Below are 19688 nucleotides of genomic sequence, written 5' to 3' on the forward strand. Positions count from 1 at the left end.
TCCCTCCATCTCCTCACCCCCCATGTGTAAAGAGTGGCCCCCTGGCAGGGCTGGTTCTGCTCGCCTTGGTCTCCCCCTCCAGCATCATCAGTCCCTCCCAGGGAGAAGATCCATGCAGGCAGAGGGGGGAGCAGGTTGGGGCATGGAGGAGGCAGCACCCCAAAAGGGAGTTGGGTAGAGAAAGCAGCGTGAGAGAATCTGGCTGAGGCAGCTGCAGCCGTCACAGGGTCCAGGTCTCGCCATGGGTGGTGAATATGGGGAGAGGAACCTGGTTTGTGGGCTCCTACTCATCCTACAAAACCCAGCTATAAGTGCCCTTCTTGGGGCTCTGGCTGGTCCCTAAGCCCATGGGTCTTATCCCCGTACCCAGTGGTCCACAGATGAGGAAGGACTGTGCCCAGGTGGGCAGGGGCCTGGGTCTCACAGCCCCTCGGACCCCTGCTGTGTAACACTCCCAGGCTTTGCAGGGAGCTTGAGCAGAGGAAAGCACAGGATGGGGCGGGGGGGTAGTCTGCCTGCTGGGGTAAGGGTCTGGTCCTGCTACGTCCTGGCCCACAGGCCTTGGCTTCCCTAGCTTCAAGTGAGGTTCTGACACTGGCACCAGCCACTGGGCAGAACTGACGGGTCCTGAGTGTGAAAGTCTAGAAAGCCCAGCCCTCACTCTGTCTGCATGCAGTACAGCCTGGGAGGCCAGAACCTTCCAGAACCTCTTTTGGGTAGGAGTGGACCAGAACCAGCTCTATCTCACATGGTGGCTTCAATAGAGGAAAGGGCCCTGGCCTTTTCGCTCCAAATGCTACATGTAGGTGGGGGTGAGAATGGAGCCCAGAGCCTGGTCTTACAGACCCCCACACCCACACAGAGCACCCGTTTATGAAATGGCATTTCCCTGCTCACACCTTCACACAAACAAGCGCACTTTGTTCCAAGGGTGAGGAAAGAGTCTGAAATATACACACACGCACACACCCTGCCGCCCAAACACCCCGGCAGCCAGGCTGCAGGCGCCACGCTAGGGGACCAGTGAGATTTCACATCCGGGTCGGAACCCCAACTGGCTGCCTGCTAACTTAGTGAGGGGATGCTCAGGCTTTGGAGCCACACCTTGACAGCTGTGGAAACCGAGGCCGGGGGGAGGGGCTGTGCCCACAGCCCCCCAGTCAGGGGCAGAGATGGGGCTGGAACCCATGGCCCAGAGAGAACCCCCAGCTGGGGAGGGATTTTCCCATGAGGGATGAGGCTGGGGGCCACAGGGCAGTCTCCACTCTGCAGGCAAAAGCTGGATAAGCACCGCTGGGCATCAACACAAAGGCTGCCAGATAAGCCCCCCTGCCTGACGGGGTGCCAAGCCCGTTGTCACATGAAGACGGCCCCAGTGCAGGCCCCCCAAGTTTCTCCCAGGGGAAAGCGGTGGGCAGCACCTCCCACCCTCTGCGGCCCCCATGTCCCATTTTAGGGTGTATCCCATCCATCTTAGAGGAGAGTGCCCCACTACTGGCTGGCCCCACGCTCTCAGGCCGTGGGGGCTCGGAGACCAAGCAAGGCCTGGAGCATACCCAGTATAGAGGGGTCAGAACGATCCCACTGCTGGGGGCCCCTCACAGCCCTGCCTGTCACATAGACCCACCTCTGCCCCCAACGGGATCATCGGGCCCCATCCGTGGTGGCACGCACAAAGCTTGGACAAAGGAAACTGCCCACATGCAGCCTGGGCACCAGGGGCTTAGCTCCAGATTACAGACGGTGGAAGTGGCCTGAAGGTGCCCCCGGCCACCCCGTCTATGTTTCCTGAGTGGCGTTTGTCCTGGAAGTGGCAGAACATGTCCCCAACTGGAGCCCCGGCTGCTCCCCCTGGACAGCTGCAGGGCGGCTGAGGCTGGGAATGGAGCTGCTGGCCCCGAGGTGGGCTGGGCGACAAGCAGAGCAGTGGGCAGGGCCGCCAGGGCGCAGGCCCCACAGGAACAATGGTGGCGGATGCATGGGGCCGGGCACCGGCTGCAGCTGATGGCGCGCAGGCCCCAGTGCCAAGGGCACACAAAGGGGCCGTGTTCCCGGCTGTCGGCGGATGTTTGCACAGGTGTGAGGAGTGGGAGCGTGGTGCCATGGGGGCAGGGGGCAGCCTCCGCTCCACGAGGCTCCCTGTGGCCGGGAAAGCAGGCCCAGCAGCTGCCAAGCTCGCCACAGCCCCCCAGGGCCTCTCCCGGCTTTGCGCGGGCTGCTCCACACAGGCCTGTCCCCATAGCATGTCCCCGCTGCCACCATGGGCAAGCTCCTGTCCAGCCAGTTCCGGCTGCTGCTCCAGGGCCTTGAGTGCAGGCTGGCATGGGGCAAGGGAGGCTGAAACTGGGGTGTCTCCAGCCTAGGTGGGGTCAGTGCCTCCCCTAAGCTGTCCAGCATACTAGAAGCTTCTAGAAAACTTACCAACTTAGCTGTTTTCAAGGGCCATGCACGACTGAGGAGCCCAGGGTTGGCCCCTGACCCCACCCTGTGGGCCTGGCCAGCCCTCACCTCACACCCTGAGTAGTCCCCTGCCCTGTGCCCACCTGCTCAGACAGCCCTTGCCCCACACCCCTGAACGGCCCTTCCCTCCCCTTTCTCCTCAAGGGTGGAGGAAACTCAGGAGAGAACAAGGCCCTGCTTTTCTGGAAAGAGCTCTCAGCAAGAGACACACAGGGCCTTTGGGGGGATCGGGGCCTCCACAGCTGCCTGCCCACCCCATCCCATGCCTCTCAGCCCCAATCCTGCCCCAGGGCCTCGGCCCTCCTTGACCACGCAGCCCCAGCCCCACTCTCCATTACTGTGGTCTGTCCTTCCTGAGGGCCGAGCCAGCCCAAAGCCTTCCCGTTGCCAGCCTGTTCTGACCACTGGGCATGCCCACACCAGGCTACCACAGGGCCACGAGAACGCTGTTCCCCTGCAAGGCACCCCCATAGGGTCCTGGCCAACAGCCCCTGGTGTGGTAAAGTGCTGGGCCCACCTTCCCTGGAAACTTACATGGGGGCCTAGCTAGTCCAGGACTATTCTCGTCAACAAGCAGAACCAGCCCACTCGTGACCCATCCAAGGCCTGGCCTGGCCTGCCCTGCCCTGCCCTGCCCCGCCCCCCAGACTGTGCAGGGGTCAGGAAAGAGGCTCTGAGGGGCATGCCAGGGAGGTGCAGAGAGCAGCCCATGGCCCCCATTCCACCTACGCTCTCCGTCCTGAGAGACACTGCCCTCGGCCTGGAGCAAGGCCCCAGTCACCCCCTCAGACACCCCAGACTCACATTGCTTATGCATCCTTTATGACCCATGCAAAGGCCCCACGGGGAGATACCGTTGTCCCAGGTCACAAGTGGGGAAACTGAGGCACAAAGTAGCTCAGCAGCCTGTCCACAGCCCCATCCACTGTCCATCTGCCTGTTTGAGCTGAGATACCCCAGCCCCCAACCCCACCACATCGGGGCAGACTCCTCCTGAGCCCACAGCCCCTAACAGCCCCCAGAGGACCCCCACATGACCGATACTGATTTTGGAAGTTAACACCTTGTGTGCCAACTGTGGCTTCCTTAGCAGGGGTCAGAGGGCAGGAGGTGGGTGGATTTTCGGAGAGGGGGTTGCAGGGCCGGCCTGGGCATGGGAACAGCTGGTCTCGAGGGAAGGGCATTTGTCAGAGGACATGGCTCTCGGGGGCCACAGGCTGGAGACCCCAGGGTCAGCCACCCCCTGCCCATGGGCCTGCCTCCTGAGCAGCCCCTGTGGGTAGGGGCGAACCTTGAAGACACCATGCTGAGAAAAATAAGCCAAACAGGAAGAGGCACACAGCGTATGATCCTGCTGATGTGAAAACAGCCAGATCAGGCAAATTCAGAGATAGAAAGCGGATTAGAGGTTATCAGGAGCTGGAGGAAGGGGAATGTGGAGCTAAAATACATTTTTCTTTACTGTTTAAAGTTCAAAGATAACAGTATTAAGAACTTCAAGGCAGGCCCACAGAGCCTTAACCTAGGGCAGGGGCCCTTGGAGCCATGTGTCTGCCAGGCCGCAGTGCCTGTGGCTCCACGTATGAATTGGCGTTTGGGGGTTCTGAGCACAGGCCGTGGCCGGTGGGGACCCCCGGTGAGGGAGAAAGTCAGAGCCTTGTGAGGTGTGGACCATGTGGACCGGGCCAGCTCAGGGCCCCCGGCCCTGGACCCCACTCACCACGCCCCACCACAGCGCGTCAGCATAGCTGCCGAATTCCACGCGGCCCGACTCGTTCACGGCGTCCTTCTCGGCCAGGTACACGAAGTAGGACGAGAAGATCAGGCCCAGAAAGCCGATGTACAGGGTGGTGATCAGCTCCTGGGGGCGGAGGGGGGCAGCGGTCAGCCAGGTGTCCCTACCAGGCCAGCAGCACCCAGGGGACGCACTCCCAAGAGACCTCAGAGCGGGTAGAGATGGCTGGGCAGCAAAGCCAAACCCCCACCGGGCAGTGGACATCGCACGGCCCGTCACACAGGCGGCCACCAGGCTTCAGGAGACGCGGTGCCCGGGCGCCAGGCTCGTGCGCGTGGTGCAGACGGGCCGGGGGTACCCCGCTCTCCCACTACACCAGGGGCCCGAGAGTGCGCCGGGGACCCTTCTCGAGCAAGGGACGCACGCTGGCCTCGGGGTAGCCCAGGAAAGGCCGCTGGCCCCCCACTTTCACTGTCTGCTCTGTTGGCCTGGTTGAGATTTCTGAACCTCGGGGACTGCTTCCTGTCTGGCATTTCTGTCATTTCATTTGCACGATGTTCTTTTGTTTGGGCATGAAGGGGCGTGGGCACATCACGGCCTGGGCACAGGGACCCTGGGATAGGTTCCCACACTTGGGCCGCTTGGTGGGGTCCAGGAAGCCAAGACCCGCACTGAGCCTGGGAGAGGGCAAAGGGCGCCTCAGCCCGTTTGTCCCCCCCTTCGCCCCGCCCCTCCCTCCGCACCCTGGGTCTGCCCCGCCCCGCCCCCCGCCCCGCCCCCCGCCGCACCGGCGCCCACCTGGCGGTGGATGAAGACCACGGAGCCCAGCAGCCTCCAGGTGCCGCCCTGGCGGTCCACGTGCAGCATCCTCAGGATCTGCAGGAAGCGGATGCCCCTGGGGAGGGGGCGGAGGGGGGAGGCGACGTGTGGGGGATGGCTGGGTGGGGGGGCACCCATCCTCAGCCCCCACCTGGACCCGCACCTCACTCAGGAGCCTCTGAATTCTGCCCCCAGGGCGGCCCCCGGCCCTAGGGAACCCCTCGAAGATCCTCAGCTGCCCTGGTCCTCTGCTCCCGCGCCCGAGGGTCTAGCCCCCCGGCTAAGCCTGCACCTCCCCAGGCTCCCACAGGCACAAAGGGCCCCCTGGGGAGGCCCTGGGATCACGCCCAGGCTTAGGAAGCGAGAGGCTGGGTCTCCACCCCGGGCGGCTGCGCCCAAGCCACTCGCCCTGTGTCCCGTGTGACGGGGGCAGCGGACAGGAAGGGGGTTGCCTCTGAGGGGCCCAGCTGGAGTCAGAGACCAGCTGCACAGAGCCCCTGCTGTCTGCTAAACAGAGCCCTGCCCACCTTACAGAGCTGGGGGTGAGGGGGTGTCTGATGGCCACGGCAAGGGATCGCAACATGAACACCTGGGCCTCTGCGGTCACCACCGTGGAGCTCAGAGAGGGCAGCCTAATGACTAGTCAGGGAGCGGCCACCCCTGGAACCAGCTCCCTGTTCACCCAGGCCCACCCCCCCATCCTGGGTGCACCCCATCCCTGGGTGTACTCTGCTCAGCCGCTGGAACTGTAAATGTCCATCTGGTGCTCCAGGCAGCCCAGGCCTACCTGATGGCTGAGGTGGCAAACACCTGTCCTTTGGAGCCCACACAGAGGACCACCATGGAGGCCACCACCACGATGAGGTCTGCAGGGTCGGAGGGGCCAATGGTCAGAACACCACCAGCACCACAGGCCAGTGGGGGGAATGTGGACAGAGCACGGCCCCACCCTGCCTCAGGAGGGCCCCAGGACTAGGGGAAATGGAGACACCTTGGAGGAAGAGCTGGGTGAGGCCCCATGCCGAGCTCTGGGATAGGACAGAGGAAACCGTGCCCATGCTGGGCCCTGGCATACAGGCCACCAGAGGCTCCTGGTGCTGAGTGGGACCAGCAGCCCACCCCCTGAGGCTGGGCCCTACCCGGCCCACAGGCAGCTTCTCAGGTTGTGCCACAAGAGCCCAGACGTGTCCAGAGCTGAGCACCCTGGGCGGTCACGCCCTCTGCCCCAGTGGCCTGCCCATCCCAGGGGAGCAGCCTGGGGTCTCAGGCATCAGGCAGGAACTGCCTGGTGATGGTGCTGTGTCATGCTGTGGGGGCCGCCCTGGCCAGAGTCCCCGCTTCTGAGAGGTGCAACTCACCGATGATGGAAATTGGCTTCCGGGCAAAGCGCAGCCGCCCCCAGATGCCCACGTACTTGCTGCGGCAGCCGGCCGACCAGAGGCGCACCACGTACTCTGTGCCAAAGAACGCCACCAGCACGATCTCCTGCAGGGACAGGGTGACCCGCTCAGACGCAGTCCCCCTTCGCACTCAGACGGGGGACCTTCGGCCTGTTCAGACAGGGTACCCTGTGACCCACTCAAATGGGGGACCCTGAAACACTCAGATGGGGGGACCCGTGACCTGCTCAGATGGGGGGGGACCTCAACCCGCTCAGATGAGGGATCCCATGATCTGCTCAGATGGGGGACCTGCGACTGGTTCAGACAGGGGACCCCACATCCCCTCAGACTGGAGGCGTTGTGACCCACTCAGACTGGGGAACCCTGTCACTTGCTCAGATGGTGAGGTGTGACCTGCTCACACCTGTGGACACCCCATAACCTGCTCACAGCAGGGGAACCCCGTGACCCACTGAGACCAGGGTACCCTATAATCCCCTCAGATCAGAGGACCCCATAACCCATTCACAGTGAGTATAGTAGGCCTAGCCCAGTCTGTTATGGATGGGGCTGCTGAACTCAGTGGGCAGCCCCTGATGGTGTCACACTCCTGCCGCCTCCTCTGCGCTGAGAGCCAGGAAGGCAGAGCTGGAGTTCCCAAGCACAGTGGGGAAGTCCGCTTCCAGTGGGCTGGATTCCACCCCCAGGCACAGACATGGGACCCTGGGCCTCGTCTCCATAGCTGTAAAACGTGGAGAGTAGCAGAACGGAGCTTGTGGGTCTGGTGAGGGCTTAACACAAAAATGTGCATTTAATGTGACATGTATCATACCGTTCGCTCAAAGCCTCAGCCACTGCCTACCTGGTCTGCAGCCTTAGCACCTAGCCCAGCCCTGGCATGAAGGAGGCACCCTGGAAGTCTGTGGGGTGAGCTGACGAACCCATCCATCCATCCCCCAGGTACAGAGGGCAGCAGTGCAAAGCCCGAGGCACCCCGTTCCTCAGGCTCCTTCCAGCCCTGTGCCCCTCAGAGCCCCAGCAGGGGGCCCCTGCTCCCGCCTGGTGACACTGGCGGGCCCACCCCCATGTCCCCTCACCACGAGGAAGTGGCAGGACACTGCTGCTGCTCGTCCCCAAACGTTATTAATTAGAACAAAATAATATTTACACCATCTTGCTTGTGTTTGGGGCAAGCGCCAGGGACAGGGAGAGAAAATTCGGAAAAGTTTACTTCTTTTCCCTTGCAAAAGGTTTTCGGTTCATGACATTGGATCCTTTGTTGGCTGGGGGTCACATGTGCCTGAGAGCTTGAGGGAGAGCAGGGGACGTCTGCATCCGAGGCTCCCCGACTTTGCCAGGGGCTGACTGGTCCTCACCCCAGTCCTCCGCTCCTGGGCCGGAGGCTGGCTGAGCCCCCCAGGGCAGGGGCCACGTCGGCCTGGCCCCTACCCTCTCTCCAGCCCCTGGAACAGGGTCTGCCCTGGTTGGTGCTCAATCTGGATTTGCTGAAAGAATGAATGAATGAGCAAACAATGTCAGACACACAGGGGAGGCTGCGAGCTCCCAGTAGCAGGGACCTTGTGTGTTCCCTTGGCAGGCTCCCCGTCGCATGCGATGAGCAGAGATGGAGCGGAAGGAGGTAAGGCGGTGAGCTCGGCCTCCCCGGAAGCTGTACCTCGGTGCCATGATTCCAGTCTGAGCATTCGGACACCCCAAGAAGGGCCATCGGCCACTAACCAACCTCCAGCCCCTAAAGCTGAGACAGGGGTGCCTGTGTCTTTATGAAAGATGGCTCCCCTGACCAACTGGTGGCCCCAGTGGGAGACAAAACAAACAAACAAAAAGCCAGTTACTGTCACGTCAGCTCCCACTCCTGGCGACCCCGTGTGCATCAGAGTAGAACTGGGCTCACAGGGGTTTCAATGGCTGAGTTTTCAGAAGCAGATCACTAAGGCTTTCTTCCAAGGCACCTGTGGGTGGATCTGAACTGCCAACCTTCCTGTTCACAGTCGAGCACGTTAACAGTTTATGCCACCCAAGGGCTCCAACCCCCAAAGAGCAGTGGCCGGAGCCCTGCCCACCAGCCCCACAGACCCTTATGCTGCCAGGCTGATCATATATATATATTTTTCCATGTATCTTTTTATTACTTAATACCTTCTTCAGCCCTGCCCTGAGCAGACCTGAAGAGCGACTTGAGTCTCATAATACAACCTTAGCATAAATGTTACTTCTAGCGATTGCCGTTTTTTGAAACAGACTTCAGTTTTTAGAGCAGCTTTAGGTTTACAGAGAGTACAGTGGGTTTCATATACCTCCCTCCCTTACAAATCCGCAGAGGGGCATCACCTCACATCCGCTAGGAAGCCTATTACCGGAAAATGGAAAATAACAGGTATTGGTGAGAATGTAGAGAAGTCGGAGCCCTCATCCATGGCTGGTGGGAATGTAAAATGGTGCAGCCGCCGCAGAAAACAGTTCGGTGATTCCTCGAAAGTTCAACAAAGAATTACCATAAAAAAAAACAAAAACCAAACCCATTGCCATCAAATCAATTCCAACTCCTAGTGGCCCTATAGAACAGGGTAGAACTGCCCCACAGGTTTCCAAGGAGCAGCTGGTGGATTCGAGCTGCCAACCTTTTGGTTAGCAGCCAGGCTCTTAACCACGGTTCTGCTCCTGGGTATACACCCTGTCTTAATTACCTAGTGCTGCTATAACAGAAATGTCACAAGTGGAGGGCTTTAACAAACAGAAATGTGTTTTGTCACAAGTTAGGAGGCTGGAAGTCCAAATTCAGACCACCGGCTCCAGGGGAAGGCTTTCTCTCTGTGTCGCTCAGCAGGAAGGTCCTTGTCTCTTCTGCTTCTGCTGCCTGGTTCCTTGGAGATTTCCGTTTGTCTTGACATCTATCTTACTCCATCTTTCTTCTCCTGTCTCTGCTTTTTTGCTTGTCCTAATCTGCTTTTTATATCTTGTAAGAGATTGACTCAAAACACCCCTTACACTGATGCTGTGTCATTAACATGACAAAGACAACCCCTTCCCAAATGGGATTATAACCGCAGGCATAGAGGTGAGGATTTACAACACATTTTCAATCCATAACACACTCAAAAGAATGGAAAACAGGCGCTCAGACAGGACCCGGTCCACGGAAGTTCATAGCACTATATTCACAAGACGCAACAGGTGGAAACAAGCCAGGTTTTGTCCATCAAGTGACGGACGGATAAATCAAAAGTGGTGTACCCGTAAACTGGGATATAGCTCGGCCACAAGGGAGTGAAGTTCTGACCCATGTCACAACACGGATAAACCCTGAAAACGTCGGTAAGCGGACGAAGTCAGTCACGAAAGACCACATGCCGAATGACTCCATTTACGTCAAATGTCCAGACAGGCAAATCCACAGGCAGAAAGAAGCTTGCTGGTTGCCAGGGGCTGGGGGGCGTGGGGTGGGGATGGCGACAGCTCACGGGTACGAGGTTTCCTTTTGCGGTGATAAGAAAGATCTGGAACTAGACAGAGGGGATAGCTGAACAACACTGCGAATGTCCTAAATACCACTGAATTGTACACTTTTAAATGGTTAAGATGGTAAATTTTATGTCATGGGTATTTTTCTTTTTTATAATTTAATTGTTTGCTGTTATTGAGAATCTACACAGCAGAACATACACTAATTCAACAGTTTCTCCACGTACAACTCAGCGACATGAGTACATTCTTCAAGTTGTGCAGCCGTTCTCATTCTCCTTTTCCAAGTTGCTCTCCCCCCATTAACGTAAACCCATCACCCCCTAAGTTTCCTATCTCGCCTTTTGAATGGCTGTTGTCCATTTGATCCCATTTAGATAGATCTTAAAAGAGCACAGTGGTCAAGGCAGACATTCCTTACTAGCTAAGCTAAATTATCGTTTGGTTTTAAGAAGACTTCAGGGCATATTTTTGGTTTAAGGTTTGAAGATTATCTTAGGGCAAAAGTTTTGGGGGGTCATCCAGCCTTCATGATTTCAGGAAGTCTGGATTCCGTTACGGGTATTTTACCACACACACAAAAAAAAAGTGCTCCGAAGGTCCAGGGCCCCTGGTAGGCTCTCTGCAGCTATGGTCTTCGCGGGCTTCCCAAGGAGAGAAAACCATGGCCTCGCCCCATGGCCCTTGGAAAGTCACTTTTCTGTCCTTGATGCCCTGGGTCTAACCTTCAGGGCCTGTAGTTAGTTCAGCACTACTGAGAGAATGACGAGTAACATGCCAACTGCAATCAGTCCCACAAACGTGAGCCATATTTTCTTAGGAGGAAGACAAAGGGAAACACCCCAAAGAATAAAGGATTGGGTTAAAAAATAAAAAAAGCTAAACCCGGTGCCGTTGCGTTGATCCTGACTCATGAGGATCCCACGTGTATCAAAGCAGAGCTGCTCCATAGGGTTTTCAAGGCTGTGACCTTTTGGAAGCAAGATCACCGGGCCTTTCTTCCAAGGTGCCTCTAGGTGGGTTCGAACCACCAACCTTTCAGTTAGTACTTGAGTGCTCAACAATTTGTGGAGCCCTCAAGGTGGTGGAAACAAGCGTGAGTTGTTGACCAAACATGGGTATTGAGTGGAGCTGGGCTGCATCTTCCCGGAGGTTATTACGTCACCACCGATGCTGAAATCTTGTGATTTGACAGACAGACACTAGCAGCCTCCGATGCACCCAAAGGCAGCGAGCGTGTGGTGCAGAAGGGGAAGAAAACGCTCAATAGTCACCAAAAAGGAGCAGCCGTTCTCTTGGGGGCATGCTGTCATGCAGACGAGATGGCCCCTGTTATGCTGGGGTTTTGGGGTAACAGCGCTATAAGCAAAGATTCGCCCGACCCCAAAGCATTGAGATAAAGGTAGAGAAGACCAGGTGCTGAGCTGGAATCTCCTTCGAGAAGGAGCACGAGGCGGGGAGGCTGGACATCGGCTCCTAACTCCCCGTGGCCCCATCGCTGCCCGGGAAGGATGAAGGTCAAGCTGCCGTTTTATCTCTTGTTTTGTTTTTATCATAAACAAGTGGATCTCCATCCTTTGAAGAGTCCCAAGCCTCCATGTGCTTTGAACCCCGGAAGCCGCAGGCACCACGTGATTTCTAAGCGCCCAGGCGGCCGGAGGTCAGCCCGCTCAGATGTGCCGCGCCTGTGCTGTGCTCAGGATGAAAGCATTCTCTCTCCAGAGAAAGGAAGCCTCCCAGATCCTTATCGGCGGTATTGTCATGGCCTCCCATAGGGCCGCCCTATTGTCTTCAAGATGAAAAATCAATTTCATAGAGGGTCGTGAGATGAAGTACCCCGCAGGGGAGGGGAGGCACGCAGAGCAGGGGCCACTGCAAGTAGGAATCGGGGTTAGGGACAGGGACAGCAGCTGGCCACTCTGGGGGCCTGGTGGGTGACAGACTGCGAAACCTTCTGCAGGGGCTTCTAGGACCCACCTGTCCCATCTAAAGCCAGGTGAGCATGGAGCTGGCCCTCTCAACAGGTTAACAGAACTTAGCCAGGCCAAGAAGGGGGTCCAGAGGCCTGAAGATGGACCTGGGGGATGCTGGGGCCAGCCCAGGCCACTGACCAGAACCTGGGGTATCCAGGGGACAGCGTGGGGTCTGTCCTTCCACCCCGAACCTGCAGCTGGCCCTGTCCTGTGGTATCAGGAGTCCTGCCTGCAGGGGCTGTGGTCCCCAGCACAAAGCCCAGCTGAAGAGCTGGCATTTGCGCTCCAGGGCCAGCTGTCCCACCTCCTTAAGGGCCAAAGAAGTCACAGAGCATGGCACCTGGGAGGGTCAGCTGGCTGGAGCGTGATCCAGGCTCTAGGGCTGTCAAAGAGCCCTTTGTCCCTGGCCTGCCTGTGGCCAGCTGCTGCACCGCACCTGCTGTGGGGACATGTGCTGGGCACAACTGGAGCCCTGCATCCATGCCCGCCACTGCACTGCGCCTGCTGTGGGGACATGTGCTGGGCACAGCTGGAGCCCTGCATCCATGCCCACCCGCCCAAGAGCTGCAGCTGCAGGTGAGACTCACAGGTGAGACCCGAGGCGACTGGGCCCCGTAAGGTGGGAAGACATAGCCTGGGAGGAGGCAGGGAGGCTCAGAGAGACAAGAGAAGGATGCACGGCTTGGGGGTCCAGCCCCCCCCCCCAGGCTTCCACAACAGGGGAGCCACCCCTGCCCCCCAATCAGCCCCTCCCCACCCACCGCCTTAGTGTGGGCTTGGAGGGGCACCGCCGCTACTCTGGCCTGCTACACAGGGACCGGTCCCTTCTGTTCAGCCCCCACCTCAGCCCACGCAGCCGGCCCTGTCAGAGCCCACCCCTGGGCTCCCTGAAGGCTCCAGAAGCCGAGTGCTGAGACCAAACACAGCACCCACCCTCTGCCCAGCAACCACAGAGAAGCTTCGCGTGGGGAGCGTCTGCTCTCCCCATCCTAGGTCCCGGGTGCCTGTCTGCAGGTGCTGTGTTCTGGGGGCTCAGGCCTGACATCATTCCCCTACATGGTGAGGCTACTCCCCAGCCCCCGGATAGCTCTGGAGTCCAGCGCTGCTAGTCTGTAGCCCATCCCCCTGAAGTCAGCTCCACTGAGAGGTGGGGACATTTTGTAGGCCCCAGCCCTGCAGGACGATGCACCCAGGAAGCCAGCCCCTCCCCATTTGGGGAAGACCCCCCTGCCACCCTGAATTCCCATGAGCGCGCCGAGTCACCGGCAGGGAGGGTGGCAGTAGCCTCCACCCAGGATGGGGCAGCGGACCCAACAAAAGGCCTGACTGGGGCAAGCACTGCCTGCCCAGAGCCGCCCGCTGCCCTGCATGCCCACCCCTAGAGGCAGCTGCATGTCTCGGGGTGACTCTGTGAGGCCATTGGTGGATCCTCTGAGCACCAGCCGCACAGGCCAGCTGTCCAGACTTCCATTCCCCGGATGTGCAGGAGAGGCCTTGAGGCTTCCGGGTCGCCATGGGGACGGTGCTCCATCCCGACAGCTGTCGTCTGTGTCCAAGCTCTCTGGAGAGGCCAGTGCTGTCCCCCCACCCCCGGACGCCTACCCGCCCGACAGGTGGCACAGGGCCAGTGGCCACTGTGGACTCTCTGGGGCCGTTGCCAGGCTAAAGCACAGTGACAGCCCAATGACCACCCGTTCCCCCTGCCCACGTGCTACAGGGTGAATATGCTACAGGGTGAATAAACCCGCTGCCCTCAAGTCAATTCTGACACATAGCAACCCTATAGGACAGACCAGAACTGCCCCATAGAGTTTCCAAGGAGTGGCAAGTGGATTTGAACTGCTGACTTTTTGGTTAGCAGCTGAGCTCTTAACCACTGCACCACCAGGGGTAGCCTGTTGTTGTCAAGTCGATTCCGACTCACAGCGACCCTACAGGACAGAGGAGAACTGCCCCACAAAATTTCCAAGGAGCAGCTTGTGGATTCGAACTGCCTACCTTTCCGTCAGTAGCTGTAGCACTAGACCACTATGCCACCAGGGTTTTCACCAGGCGTAGAGGAGTTAAGATTCCAACTCATATTTTAGGGATGACATTCAATCTGTAAGGAGCCCTGGTGGCACCGTGGTTAAGAGCTTGACTGCTAACCAAAAGGTCGGCAGTTCAAATCCACCAGCCGCTCCTTAGAAACCCTGTGGGGCAGTTCTCTGTCCTATAGGGTCGCAATGAGTCGGAATTGACTCGACAGCAACGGGTTTGGTTATTTTTTTTTAATCTACATAATCTACAAGTATATAGATAATAATTGTCTACTACACAGTTATACATCTAGGTACAATTATCCTGTTATTTTTTCAGTGAATAAATTTTGACCCCCATGGGGAGACAACACTAGCAAACAATGAAACCACCAGCAAGCGATGAGGAGCCGGCGTGACAGCTACGTAAGAAAAGCATCTGTAGATGGTGTTGGGGGGAGGGTTGGTGGCTGGAGCCTCTTGGGCGGGGGGCAGGACAGTTCCAAAAAGTTCCTTCTTAGCACAGAGTTCCCTCTCGCCCTGCCTCACGGACGTGGGTGCCACGCAGCCAGTACTTCCCACCCTCGTTTCCTCTTATTCCAGATGGCTATTGAGGACAGCGTGGCTTAATTCCCCAGCAGTTAAGTTTTGGGTTTTTTTTTGCCATCTTTTTACCATTTATTTCTAACTTTATTAGGTTTTGGTTAGAGGTGGTGGCCAGGAAAATCTCAACGGACTGTCGTTGTTAGCTGCCGTCCAGGCAGCTCAGGCTCATGGCGACTTTACGTAGAACAGGAGACATTGCCTGGTTCTGCCCCACCTTCACCACGCTGCTATGCTCGAGTCCATCCTTGTGGCCACTGTGTCAGTCCATCTCATGGGAGGTCTCCCTCATTTTCACTGACCCTCCACTTTACCAACCATGATCTTCCTCCTTCCCCAGGAAGTGTCCCTGGGCAGCCTTAGCAAGATAGGGCCCTTATCCCTGTAGGGACAAATGGACCCACCCCACCCCCAGCCCTCAGAGAAGTCTGGGCCCTGAAGACAGAACCCAAGCGCTGGATGAAGGCATTCCAGGCTCACGGCTGGCAGAAGCAATGGCCCAGAGGCAGAAACACATGGGGTGCTGTGATGGAAGGAGGCACCCCAGCTCTGAGCAGTTGGCGGCTCCCAGAGGAGCAGGCCCTGAGCCCCCCAGCCAGCCAGCTGTGCACGTGTTTAACCCTATTTCGCGCCTATCCCAGGCAGGGCTATTTCCATCTGCGGGCCAGTTAAACAGGGTTTTTTTCCACCGAGGAAACCCACAGCTGAGGACTGCTAACCAAAGAAGTGTCACCCCAGCGATGGCCACTTCAGCCTGTCCAAGCTGGGGAAAAAAAGGTGGGGGGGGGGGAACGGGAGGCATTATTTTTATCTGCCCCGAACCCAAGTTTCTAAAAATGTCTTATTTAAGAATTTACTCAGAACTAGAAGTTCACCAAACCAAACGAGGTGCAGGGATGAAACCCTTCCTAGTTATCTGCTGGAAGTGCTGTACGGACCCCGCCGGGCCAGCTGGTTTACCGTGTTTACTTTAGCTGAGGCTGAGCAGTACCAGCCCACGCCAGCACTTAGGGGGGGTCTTACGGTGTCGGGAGAGAAAGGCTTGTGTTTATTAAATGTTTTGCTATGTGTGTATGTGTGCCTGTGCATGTCAGTGAGCGTGAGCACACGTGCGTGTGTACATGCGCCCATGAGCGAGCGTGTGCACGTGTGTGCGCACGTCCATGGGTAGGTCCCGTCTCTTCATTGACTGTTGGGTACCTTACGCCCACTTTGCAGAAATAGGGATTTTAATGATGGGCAGTGAATTTAAACAGTCCCTCCCCCTTCCACCCCAGGAATGTTTTAAGGGACCTAGAGGAAACTGTGCACGAACCGGGCTGTTTTAAGAACTAATATGTGAAGAATCTCAGAAAGATGCGTCATGTTTTAGGGATGAAATTTACAGAGTGAAAGAGACTGGTGAAGCGGACTTGCCACCAACTCTTGGACCTCATTCCTCTGAGGAAGGACTGGCTCCCTGTAGGGAAAAGAGAAAAGAGAGCCTTACCATCCGCCTCCCAGGCCGGCTCCCGGCCTGGGCACTAGGGAGGGGTGCTCAGCTGGATGGTCGGCAGCAGACTTGGGAGGGGCTTCAAGCAGCTCTGCGGTAAAAGGCAGCCCACCCTATGTTCCCTCTCTCAGGGCACCAAGGAGGGGTCCCCGTGGGGAACTACATTTGGACAGTAGCAACCCGCCCAGACCGCAGCCAATCAAAAAATGATACTCCCTCTAGATGTTCTTGCTTTCAGAATCCTGCTCCTCAGGGATTTATCCTTGAAAGAGATAAACTACCAAAACTCAACTCAAAAAGAAATGTTGTTAGGGGCCGTCGAGTCAGTCCCGACTCATAGTGACCCCATGTACAACAGAACAAAACACTGCCCGGCCCTGCGCCATCCTCACAATTGTTGCTGGCTTAAGCCCATTGTTGCAGCCACTGTGTCAATTCATCTTGTTGAGGGTCTTTCTCTTTGTTGCTGACCCTCTACTTTACCAAGCATGATGTCCTTCTCCAGGGATGGTCCCTCCTGATGACCTGTCTAGAGTACATGAGACAAAGTCTCGTCATCCTTGCTTCTAAGGAGCATTCTGGCTGCACTTCTTCCAAGACAGATTTGTTTGTTCTTCTGGCAGTCCGTGGTATATTCGATAGTCTTCAACGCTGTAATTCAAAGGCGTCAATTCTCCTTCAGTCTGTTGAGTTGAAAGGGTTGTTTATGTATTCTAGATATAAGACCTTTCTCACCTTTATGTTTTACAAATATTTTCTTCAATCTGTGGCTTGTCTTTGCATTTTCTTAACAGTATCTTTTCAAGAGCAGAAGTTTCTAATTTTGATGAAATCCAATTTATCAATTTTTTTCTTTAAGTTTCATGCTTGTTCTCTCCTAAGAAACATCTACCTAATCTAAGTTTACAAATTTTTTCCTATGTTTTCTTATAGAAATGTTATGCTGTCATGTTTTATGCTTAGATCTATGACCCATTTCAAGTCTAATTTTACAGGTGGCGACAGGTAAGGATCGGGCCCCACGTGATTACCAGCAATCAGCGCCTGTGGAAGCAGCCATGAGAGCTGCAGTCCGTCCTTGTGGCTCCTGTCTCCATCTTGTGGGAGGTCTCCCTCATTTTGGCTGACCCTCTACTTCACCAACCATGATGTCCTTTTCTAGCGATTGGTCTTTGCTGACGACATGTCCAAAGCAAGTGAGTTGAAGTCTCACCATTCTCACTTCTAAGGAACATTCTGGTTGTGTTTCTTCTAAGACTGATTTGTTGGTTCTTCTGGCAGTCCATGGTATATTCAACATTCTTCACCAACACCACAATTCAAACGGGTGAATTCGTCTTCAGTCTTCCTTTTTCATTGTCCAGCTTTCTCACGTGTATGAGGTGACCGAAAAGACGCAGGTGTAGGTTTTTCATAGCTGCCCTGTATTGGTCTGAGGACATTCCCTTCTATTCCTAATTTTCTTGGAATAGAGCCTCTAGCAGGAATGGCTGTTGGATTTTGCCAAATGTGGTTTTTTTTTTTTTTTTTTTTTCTGCATCTGTTGAGATGGTCATGTGGTTTTTCTTTCCGAGTTTCTTAATATGGTGTCTTAGGCTGGGTTCTCTAGAGAAGCAAAACCAGTAAAGCGTATAAATATCTATAGAGAGTTATATCAAGGAAATGACTCACCCAGTTGCGGAGGCTGGAATGTCCTAAATCTCTAGGTCAGGCTGGACGATTCTCCTAATTCACGCAGCCGGGGGCTGGAGAAACCAAAGTTGGCAGGCAAGACCACAGGTAAGCTGCTAGCTCAAGTCCTGAGAACCAGAGCTCAGATGAACAGGAGCCAGCTGCAGGATTCAGAGCGAGCAAAAGCCCACAAACCTTGCCAGAACACCCACTTACATCTGATGCCAGCAACACCTTAAAGAAAACTCCCTTTCAACTGAGTGGCTACTCACAACAGATCCCATCATGGAGGTGATCACATTACATAAAATCTCATAATGGAGGTGATCACATAATGATAAGACTACCAAGATACATAACTGCCAAATCACTGAGAATCATGGCCCAGCTGAGTTGACATACAACTTTAACGATCACGTGTGGTGAGTTACATTGACTGATTTCCAAGTAGTAAACCAACCCTGCTCCAACGTATCTGTTAGTTTGTCGTACTGTGGGGGCTTGTGTGTTGCTGTGATGCTGGAAGCTATGCCACCAGTATTCAAATACCAGCAGGGTCACCCCTGGTGGACAGGTTTCAGCTGAGCTTCCAGACTAAGAAAAACTAGGAAGAAAGACCTGGCACTCTACTTCTGAAAAAAAAAATTAGCCAGTGAAAACCTTATGAATAGCAGTGGAACATTGTCTGATATAGTGCTGGGAGATGAGCCCCCCAGGTTGGAAGGCACTCAAAAGATGACTGGGGAAGAGCTGCCTCCTCAAAGTAGAGTTGACCTTAATGATGAGAATGGAGTCAACTTTTCGGGAACTCCATCTGCTGATGTGGCATGACTCAAAACGAGACAAAACAGCTGCAGACATACATTAGTAATTGGAACGCGGAACGTAAATCTATGAAAATTGGAAATCGTCAAAAAAGAAATGGAATGCATAAACATCAAAATCCTAGGCCTTAGTGAGCTGAAATGGACTGGTATTGGCCATCTTGAACCAGATAATCACATGGTCTATCATGCCGAATGTCACGGATTGAATTGTGTCACCCAAAAATATGTGTCAACTTGGTTAGGCCACGATTCCCAGTATTGTGTGGTTGTCCTCCATTTTGTGATTTTCCTGTGTGTTATAAATCATCTCTGCCTGTGGTTAAAGAGGACTAGGGTGGAATGTAACACCTTTTCCCAGGTCACATCCCTGATCCAATGTAAAGGGAGTTTCCCGGGCTATGGCCTGCACCACCTTTTAGCTTTCAAGAGATAAAAGGGAAGGGAACCAAGCAGAGAGTTAGCCTCATACCACCAAGAAAGCAGTGCCAGGAGCAGAGCGTGTCCTTTGGGCCTGAGGTCCCTGTACAGAAAAGCTCCTAGACCAGAGCTGACAAAGAAAGACTTCCCCTGGAGCTGACACCCTGAATTTGGACTTGTAGCCTACCAGACCGTGAGAGAGTAAATTTCTCTTTGTTAAAGCCATCCACTTGTGGTCTTTCTATTATAGCAGCACTAGATGACTAAGACACCGGGAATGACAGATTAAAGAGGAATGGCATCATATTTATCATCAAAAAGAACATTTCAAGATCTATCCTGAATTGCAACGCTGTCAGTGATAGGATTATATCCATACACCTACAAGGAAGACCTCCAGGTCCTTCTTCCTAGTTTGTCTTAGTCTGGAAGCTCAGCTGAAACCTGTCCACCAGGGGTGACTCTGCTGGTATTTGAACACTAGTGGTATAGATTCCAGCATCATGCAAGCCCCCACAGTACGGCAAACTGATAGACACACTATCTCAGAACACTATCTGATATAGTGCCAGAAGATGAGACCCTTAGGTTGGGAGGCATTCAAAAGATGACTGGGGAAGAGCTGCCTCCTCAGAGTAGAGTCCACCTTAATGATGTGGATGGAGTCAAGCTTTCAGGACCTTCATTTGCTGATGTGGCATGACTCAAAATGAGAAGAAACAGCTGCAAACATCCATTAATAATCAGAACTTGGAATGTATGAAGTTATGAATCTAGGAAAATAGGAAATCGTCAAAACTGAAATGGAATG

At 55.3% G+C, this 19688-nt stretch overlaps 1 protein-coding gene across 9 annotated transcripts in view; it reads right to left on the reverse strand.

The window, feature by feature from the left end:
• Positions 1–19688, reverse strand: part of KCNQ1 (potassium voltage-gated channel subfamily Q member 1) — a 363159-nt gene that overhangs the window by 259564 nt on the left and 83907 nt on the right. For all 9 annotated transcript variants that reach the window (XM_049892815.1, XM_049892814.1, XM_049892816.1 and 6 more), the window contains 4 exons: positions 6373–6499; positions 5802–5880; positions 4994–5090; positions 4181–4321 (listed from right to left, as the gene is read on the reverse strand). In XM_049892815.1, the coding sequence (XP_049748772.1) occupies positions 4181–4321; positions 4994–5090; positions 5802–5880; positions 6373–6499 (444 nt within the window). The remainder of the gene's footprint in view (positions 1–4180; positions 4322–4993; positions 5091–5801; positions 5881–6372; positions 6500–19688) is intronic.

Source organism: Elephas maximus, chromosome 7 (genome assembly GCF_024166365.1).
Source record: "Elephas maximus indicus isolate mEleMax1 chromosome 7, mEleMax1 primary haplotype, whole genome shotgun sequence".
In the NCBI taxonomy this organism is placed as follows: domain Eukaryota; kingdom Metazoa; phylum Chordata; class Mammalia; order Proboscidea; family Elephantidae; genus Elephas; species Elephas maximus.